The sequence below is a fragment of the Trichosurus vulpecula genome, chromosome 2 (genome assembly GCF_011100635.1).
Source record: "Trichosurus vulpecula isolate mTriVul1 chromosome 2, mTriVul1.pri, whole genome shotgun sequence".
NCBI classification, from domain to species: Eukaryota; Metazoa; Chordata; class Mammalia; order Diprotodontia; family Phalangeridae; genus Trichosurus; species Trichosurus vulpecula.
Genome location: NC_050574.1, coordinates 10591136 through 10600200, shown reverse-complemented (window position 1 = coordinate 10600200; position 9065 = coordinate 10591136). Strand labels below are relative to the sequence as shown.

General features: G+C 39.0%; 1 protein-coding gene across 1 annotated transcript; it reads right to left on the bottom strand.

Moving 5' to 3' along the window:
- Nucleotides 1–576: 576 nt before the first annotated feature.
- Nucleotides 577–1518, bottom strand: LOC118840193 (olfactory receptor 14C36-like). The gene has a single exon (XM_036747690.1). The coding sequence runs from the start codon at nt 1513–1515 to the stop codon at nt 577–579; it is 939 nt and encodes a 312-aa protein (XP_036603585.1). The 5' UTR covers nt 1516–1518.
- Nucleotides 1519–9065: the final 7547 nt, after the last annotated feature.

Sequence of the window (9065 nt, the reverse complement as noted above, 5' to 3'; positions counted from 1 at the left end):
AATATTATTCAGTTTATCATTTCTTATAGCACAGTAGTATTCCATAATAATCATATACCAAAATTTTCTCTTACTTAAAAAAAAAAAAAGATATGTTATTAACCTCCAGGGATACCCCTAGAACCAATGCATTGAGATGAATTCTGCATAGCTCTAAGGGATCAACACCACCTGTGTGAATTAGAATGGGAAAAAGAACCCTCTTAACAATATGTGGTATACATTCCTTATTTATGTGTCTCAAGCAGTCCTTCCAAAAGCCACCTAAGAGCTAGGACGGTTATATTATTTTGAATTCTTGAATACTGAAAATGAATATGATAAAATTGCTACTGATATTGATAACATCAAAGTCAGTTTTAGGGACTTTGGACTCATTTACCAGCAGTGATTCATCTGCAACTATCGAAATACAAGTAGCAACCCACAACTAATAAATAAATAAATGAATATATATGTGTATATATATATATATATATATATATACATGTATGTGCATGTATGTATATATATGAGATTTTTCACTTATGAATGAACTAGTTGCAACAACATGATGAAAGAATTACAGATTATGACTCATTCCTTTAAAAAAAGCTTTCTCTTCATTACTATTCTTAAAGCCTCTTTGATCTGCTTATTCCGTAAACTGTATATAATAGGATTTAGAAAAGGAGGAATTATGGAATAGAATATAGAAAAGATTATATCCTTAATGGAACCAGAATCTGAAGGTGGTTGTAGGTACACATAAGAGACTGAAATAAGGAACAAAGAAACCACAATGATATGAGGGACACAAGTAGAGAAGGCTTTTCTTTGGTCTTCTTTCACTGGAAATCTGAGCACAGTGGAAAATATGCTAATGTAAGACGCAGTGATGAAGGTAAAGCAGACAATGCCAATCACTAGACCAGAGACAAGTAAGGATAATATATTGCTGAATGTCTCCGAGCAAGAGATCTTGAGCAGAGAGGGCATATCACAAAAGAACTGCTGGATCATATTGGACTGGCAGAAAGACAATCGAAATGTGTAACCAGTATGAAACCCTGCATACAAAAGGCCAGTGAAGAAGCAGGTTAAAGTCATCTGCATACAGACTCTGGGATTCATGACCACTGGATAGAGAAGTGGTTGGCATATGGCAACATAACGATCACGGGCCATGACAGTGAGCAAAGTTAACTCAACATATGCTATGAAAATCAGCAAGAATATCTGAGCTGCACATCCAGGAACTGAGATAGCTCTGTTGTTCACCAGGGAGTTAACAGATGCCTGGGGAAGAGTTATTGATATGAAGCAGGCATCCACAATGGACAGATTCCTAAGGAAAAAGTACATGGGGGTGTGGAGTCTCCTGTCAAAGGTGGTGACAATGACAATGAGGAGATTCCCCATCAAGCCTGCTGAGTAAATGAGAAAGAAAAGCAAAGAAAATAAGATCTGCAGCTCACGGGTGTCAGAAAACCCTAGGAGTAGAAATGCAGTCATGGTGGTGGTAAAGTTAGACATTTTCAGATTCTTTCACCCAGTGAGTGACCTAGGAAGCCAAGGAAAAATCAATCAGCCCCTCATTCCACAATTTTTCAGTGCACAGTATTTGCAAAGGCTGAAAGAAATTATTCCATTTTTTATTATTACTGCATAAGACCTTGACAGGCTGCATGGCCCCTCTCATGTAATGGTTATTGACCTTGGGCTAGTTCAGTTACCTCTCAAAAAAAAACTCTCTAAGATTTTAATGGGAGATGAAGATCTGCACTGGTAAAGGAAGCATTTGCACCTGGGAAATCCATTTACTAAATAATTTAATGGTTAAGGAAATAATGTAATGTTACCATTGACTCCACATTGACTTCCTTTTTTCTATGATGTACCAACTGTCTTTGAGTGAATACATCAATACAGGCAATCCGACCTAGGCTAGAACCCATCAATACAAATAACGATCTTTCATTTTTTAAACTCCTCTAAAATGTGGTCTTAGTCTTTCTTTCTATTCCTTTCCCGTGATTATCTCATCTTTACTAATAGCTGTGACAGCTTAGAAGAAAAAGTCAGAAATTTGAAAAGACATAGTTTCAAAAATGGTTGCTTGATTGGCTGGTTGTCCTTAGTTCTCAAAGACAGCCAAATGACATCAGTAGGTTAGAGTCAAGTTTCAATGTGTCCAACGGTGGCTGAGCAGAACAATATGCACTCATACTGTTCCAGCAAAGGTTGAGCACAAATAAACATTTGTAGTGGGTTTTCTAAATTTGTGCATCTTGTGTTTCTTTTGAGCAACTTAAGTTCTACTTTGCTTATAGATGATAGCCCCTTCTATGGTTAAGGCATGCCATACTGAGCAGTCCTCAACTATTGTCTTCCATGTCACGCAATCAATTCCAAAGTTCTTGAGAGAGACCTTGGCAGTGTTCTTCTATTGCTTTTTCTGACCAGATGTCAGCACTTGCCCTGTGTGAGTTCTCCATAAAACAGTCTTAGACTTCTTCATCTCATCTTTATTAAAAGCTGTTAACAGCTTAGAAGAAAAAGTCAGAAATGTAAAAGGACATAGTTTCAAAAATACTGGCTGGTTTTGTTGGCAGTGGAGATAGGGACTATAATCTTTTCTCCTACCACCGCCCTCAACACACTTCCCCACTGATTGAAAGAAGAAAGTGCAGGTGAATGGGGGAAATATACAACAATATATTTTCCCTATCCAGGCCCAGAAGCATGGTGAAGTCTGCTGACCTGTCCTGTTATTCTCTCTGCTCCTCTGAATAGTCTCCCTTCATCTAATTGTCACTGTAGCTGGTAACTGGTTTTCCTGATCTTACCACTTCAATTTTCTTCCATTCACAGGCATCAGACGATGAAACATAAGTGGCCTGCCACCCCTCAGGTCTATACTTGTCTCACGTGGAATGGCATACAAGGGACCAGAAAGTCCTGATATTCTGTCCCCCTTTCTCTTATGCTTACTACTTCCCTAAAGAAATCTTTCAAGGTAAAAATCTGGGTTTGGGGGATAGCTGGTAGGCAGATATTTCTTGGTCATTAATTCCTCATGATAACATTTTTAGAGGAATAGTAATCAGGTCCTGGCAGAGGACCTACATTTTTGTTATATTAAAAAGTATGGAGGAGGTGTGGAGTAGTGGGTGGGTGTAATCACACCCACAGACACACCCACCCATGCACACACATATATGTACCCTATATATGTGTTTATATATATCATTTTTCATTTTCAGTTCTGAAATCTCTTTCACTTTCCTCATTTTCCCCCAGCCATTGAAAAGGTGACCAAAATACTATACATACATATATTCAGGAATAACAAATGAACACATTACGTATCACTAAAAGATAGAAAGAGAGAGAGAGGAAAGACAGAAAGAAAAAAAAGAAAGAAAGAAAGAAAAAGAAAGGAAGAAAGTAAGGAAGGTAGGAAGGAAAGAAGGAAGGAAGAAAGGAAGGAAGGAAGGAAGGAAGGAAGGAAGGAAGGAAGGAAGGAAGGAAGGAAGGAAGGAAAGAAGGAAGGAAAGAGGGAAGAAAAGAAAATCTGCTTTAATATGAATCCTAAGTCCATCAGCTCTCTATCTGAATACAGATTGCATGTTTCATCATTACTCCTTTAGAACTGTGGTTTGCCATTGTGTTGATTAGAATTACTATGTCTTTCAAGCTATTTAAATTTACAACATTGTTATTATTATATAATTGTTCTCGTGTTTCTACTTACTTGACTTTGTATCATTTTACACAGATGTTCCCAGTTTTTTTCTGAAATTATCCACTTCATTTCTTAAATTGCAATAGTACTCCATCCTCTTTGTGGACCATAATTTGTTTAGCCATTTGCCAATTGAAGCTCATCCACTCAGTTTCCAATTCTTTGTCACCACAAAAAGAGTTTCTATAAATATATTTACACATATAGGTCCTTTCCCTCTTTCTTCAATCTCTTTGAAATAAGTGATAACCATGGGTAAAAGGGTGTTATTCACAATTCAGTTGCTCGTTTGGCATTGCTCCAAATTGCTTTCAATAAGAGATGGACCAGTTCAAAGCCAAACTAACAGTGGTCCTTTAGTTATCATTTTACAAATGAATGATCATAAGGGTGATCAATGAGGGAAGTAGTAATCAATCAATGTGATATAAAAAGGAAGAAAGGCACAAACTAAAAATAAAATTATGAATAAGAGACCCCAGGTACAAGTTTTCCAGGTTGATAGCATCAAAATGCTACAACACAGAGACAAAACTTCCTGCAACCCCAGCATAAAACTACTTTCCAAACACCTGTGATACGAGAGAACTTAAAACAGAGTTTCTTCTAACTGTTGGTACCTGGATTGGTCAAAAAAGGTTTCACCACTGTATCTGTTACTATCATTGGGGGTAATATACTTATTGGGGAAAACCATGGGGACTCCTGCTTCCTATATGACCATATTGCCAAATGGTGTTCAATTTTACATATATTTTATTAATATTTCAGAAGATTGAACATGAAAGACTGGGTTTTGTTTAAAACATTTATATGTATTAATCCATTTGTTCTAGTTCCACTCATGGAAGTGGTGAGACCTAGGGCTGGGCAGGTAGCCAGATAAATGAGTGGGAAAGGGTATAATTTTAGAGATAAAAACAGTGTGCAAAAATATGAAATTCACAAAATTATAAAGGAGGTTAGAGAGATGGAAGCTCTCTGGGTTTGATGATATAAGATACCACTTTCAGGTGACAAATGATCAGATTTACATGATTTCTTTTAACCGCTGTGTTTGCAATATCCAAATTTGTATTCAACATTTTTGAAAAATTTGAAACCTCTCCATTCAACATCTAAGGCAGTATACTTTGGATACTACAGACAAGTGTCATATTTTTTTTTCCTTTCACTTACCGGTGGTTAGCATTGCTGGCATGAGTCATGTCTGCCATGGGTGACTGCACAATTTTTTTTTTAACCAGGGTAACTACTTGGTTCAGTGACGGAAGTTTCTTTTGTTTTGTTTTTCTTTTTTTTTTTTTTTTTTACTATGTGTGGGGAAATACACTGGCTTTAGAAACAGCAGACCTGGCTTCATATGTAAGTTAAGCTTTCTTCCCAAAGTGCAGCCTTGAAAGAAACATTTTTCCTCTGTGTGCACTTTTTCTCATCCCTAAAATCAAATGACTTTGCTCGGTGATCTCTACTTTCTATTCCATTCCTGTACTTATGAAACAAACCTACACCCCCACACAATCACTTGTGTATCCACTTCCCCTCTGTACCTCCACTGACCTTAGATTCTTGCCTGGTTTTTGCTGTTCTACAGGCTGGGTCGCTTTTCATTCTAATCAGGATTCCAGTTAAATTTCCCTTTCCTAAGATGGGATTTCACTTTTCCAGAAAAGAATAAAAGTAGGGAAATGTTTGAAAAGAAGGGATATTTAGAAGGATTGGGAAAGAAAGAGGCAGACAGGAAGGAGGGAAGGAAGGAAGGAAGGAAGGAAGGAAGGAAGGAAGGAAGGAAGGAAGGAAGGAAAGAAGGAAAGAAGGAAAGAAAGGAGGGAGGGAAGGAAGGAGGGAGGGAGGGAGAAAGGGAAGAAGGAAGGAAGGAACAAATGAATGAAGGAGTGAAGGAATGAAAGGAAAAACAAGAAGGGTACAAGGGTGGGGGAAATACTTCTATTCAAATTCACTATCTTACCTGAACAAGACAACAATTCTTGCTGTTAGCTTCTCCAATCTAAACTGCTCAAAAATGATATCACTGAATTCCTATGCCAAAGAAAAGACATCCAGAATTCCCCCAACTCAGGATGGACTGACAGAAAATTAAAGTTTCCATTCTCATCTGACCGTTATAATTCCATTCTCCTTGCTTGGAAAGCATGTTTTCCCTCAATTTTCCCCATTAAATTAGTAGATGAAGTTGGACAGAACGTTTGATGGGATGGCCCCAAAGACCAATTTCACCTTTTGCTACAAATTCCTTGAATCTCCTTGGGGACATTTTCCCTACTCTTCAGCTAAATACAGACAGGTAAAGATCATTTCACTGAGGTAATTATCTCTGGGTAGCAAAAGACAAGGTACCAAATAAAGTCCTCTCAGGAGCACTGGGATGGAGTTGAAGAAATATTAATTAATGTGCATGTGTGTGAATCTGTGTTATGGCTATAGAATTCATTATTTCTCAGGTTCCCTCAAAAAAAGAAGCCCCTTTCACCCATTCTTGAAAAGGCAGAAGAGAAGAGATCTGTGTCCTGAGGACATGTTTGGCATGTTAACTCAGTTAATACAGATATACTGTGCCTATGGCTATGGCTTTGACTGACATATAGTTAAGAGATCTTTACAAAGTGAAAAATGTTATAAAATATATTTTACTTTTCATATCACATTCAGTTCCAAAGAACCCCTCATCATATTTTTACCTTTCTTTACAAGAGATAAGCTAGTTAAGAAAATGTACCCATAAAGTAATGACATCTGACATATTAGAAAACATTTGAAACCCACAGCTCCCCATCCTTCTACTGAGAGGAAAGTGGTGTGCTCTACCCTGTTCACTTTGTGTTCTCTGGTCTCTTACTCTCACCCCCTTTGACATTTGTCATTTGATCTTAGAGTAAAATATATTTCTTTACATTAACGTAACAGTTGTTCTCCTGTTTTGTTATTGTTATGACAAAAAGGTGGCTATGAATATTCTCATGTCTATGTTACCTTCATTTCTGTAATTGATGTGTTTGAAGTATATGCCCATTAATGTTACTCAGTACTAAAAGTTGCACATAATCCAGTGAGTTTTCTTGAAAATTCTCTGTTGATTTCCAAAAGGTTGTTTATATTTGTAGATTCACCAAAGGTGAATAAATGTGTCTGTCTATGCCCAGCCTTCTTAATTTTGACTCATATCATCTTTTATCAACCTTCAGGGATTTAATATCCCATCTGTGATCCTCATACTGTATGTGACCCCGGGTAATTCACTTAAACTCTCAGTGCCCTTGGAAGCTCTTTAAGAATATAAGTGGGGGAGAGGGGTGAGCCAAGATGGCAGCTGGAAAGCAGGGACTTGTGTGAGCTCCCTGCCAGGTCCCTCAAAAAACCTATACAAAATGGCTCTGAACAAATTCTAGAACTGCAGAACCCACAAGATAGCAGAGGGAAGCAGGGTTCCAGCCCAGGACAGCCTGGATGGTTGCTGGGTGAGGTCTATTGCACAAGACGCTGGGAGCAGAGGGGAGCAGAGCCCAGGGTGAGCCGTGTGGACCAACCAGCCCAGGAGCCGGGTGGAACAGGCCCTAGTGCCCTGAATCAGTGAGCTGTGGCAGTCACCAGACTTCTCAACCCACAAACACGAAAGATGACAGAGAAGGTTAGTGGGAAAAGCTGCAGGGAGTGAAAGGAGTTTGCGGTTTGGTCACCATCCATGGGGCAGAGGAGGTGGTGCAGCTACAGAACTATAGCTGCAGTTGATTCTGGCCCCAGGCACCCTGGTGGGAGAAATTAAGTGGCGGCTCAGAGCAGGAGTGCAGAGCCTGCTTAAGATCTGAATCAGGTCCAGGTAGGCAGTTCTTGGGGAAGGAGGAGTGCTGGTGGGGCACAGCTGGCTGTATAGAAATACCTCCGAAAACAACAGCACATCCCCTCAAGCTTGGAACGAAGTACTCTTTATTCTACAAGCAGTCATACCCCGACGAAAAACTCAAGGGTCAAGTGAGTTGGCTGGGAACATGGCCAGGCAGTGAAAACGGACTCAGATTCAGTCTCAGACTTTGGAATCTTTCTTTGGTGTCAAAGAAGTGCAAAACATACCACCAGAAAAAGTCAACAAAGTCAAAGAACCTACATCAAAAGCCTCTAAGAAATACATGAACTTGTCTCAGGCCAAGGAAGAGCTCAAAAAGGGTTTGGAAAAGCAAGTTAGAGAAGTAGAGAAAAATTTGGGAAGAGAAATGAGAATGATGTGAGAAAACCATGAAAAACAAGTCAATGACTTCCTAAAGTAGACCCCCAAAATACAGAAAAAAATACTGAAGAAAATAACACCTTAAAAAATAGACTGTCAAATGGAAAAAAAAATGTTTTTGCATGCAGCTAGAAAATAAGATACACAGGCAATGGGGCATAGAAATTTATCTTGCCCTTCAGGAAAGGAAGGGAAAGGGGGATGGGAGGGGAGTGGGGCAAGAGAAGGGAGGGCTGACTGGAGAACGGGGCAATCAGAATATATGCCATCTTGGAGCGAGGGGAGGGTAGAAATGCAGAGAAAATTCATAATTCAAACTCTTGTTAAAATCAATGCTGAAAACAAAATATATTAAATAAATTAAATAAATAAATTTTAAAAATATGTAAGTGGGGGCAGCTAGGTGGCACAATGAGTAGAGCATTGTCCCTGGATTGAAGAGGACCTGAGTTCAAAAGTAGCCTCAGACACTTGACACGTGTACTAGCTGTTTGACTTTGGCAAGTCAGTTAACCCCAATTGCCCCCCTCCAAAAAATGTAAGTGGTACCTGTCAGATTGGCTACCATGACAAAACAGGAAAATCCTAAATTCCAGAGATGATGTGGAAAAATTGGAACACTGCCACATTGTTGGTGGAGTTGTGAATTGATCCACCCATTCTGGAGAGCAATTTGGAACTATGCCCAAAGGGTTGTGAAAAATGTGTGTACACTTTGACCTAGCCATACCACTTCTAGGGCTGTATCTCAAAGAGATCTCACAGGTTGGAACTTGACTGGTATGTACAAAAATATTTATAACAGCTCTTTTTGTGGTAGCAAAGAATTGGAAATCAAGGGGATGCCCATCAATCGGGGAATGGCAAAACAAGTTGTGGTATATACATGTCATGGAATACTGTTGTACTATAAGAAATTGGGAACATAGGGACTTCATAATAACCTGGAAGGACCTGCATGATATGATGCTGAGTGAGTGGAGCAGAGCCAAGAGAACACTGGACAGAACCACAGACATATTGATTCTCTGATGACTACCTTGGATAGACTTGGCTATTCTCAGACATACAAGGTTCAAGGACAGTTCCAAAGGACCC

What these genes read in the sequence shown, in the direction of transcription:
- LOC118840193 (XM_036747690.1), bottom strand. Translation starts at nt 1,515, where the DNA reads ATGTCTAACTTTACCACCACCATGACTGCATTTCTACTCCTAGGGTTT.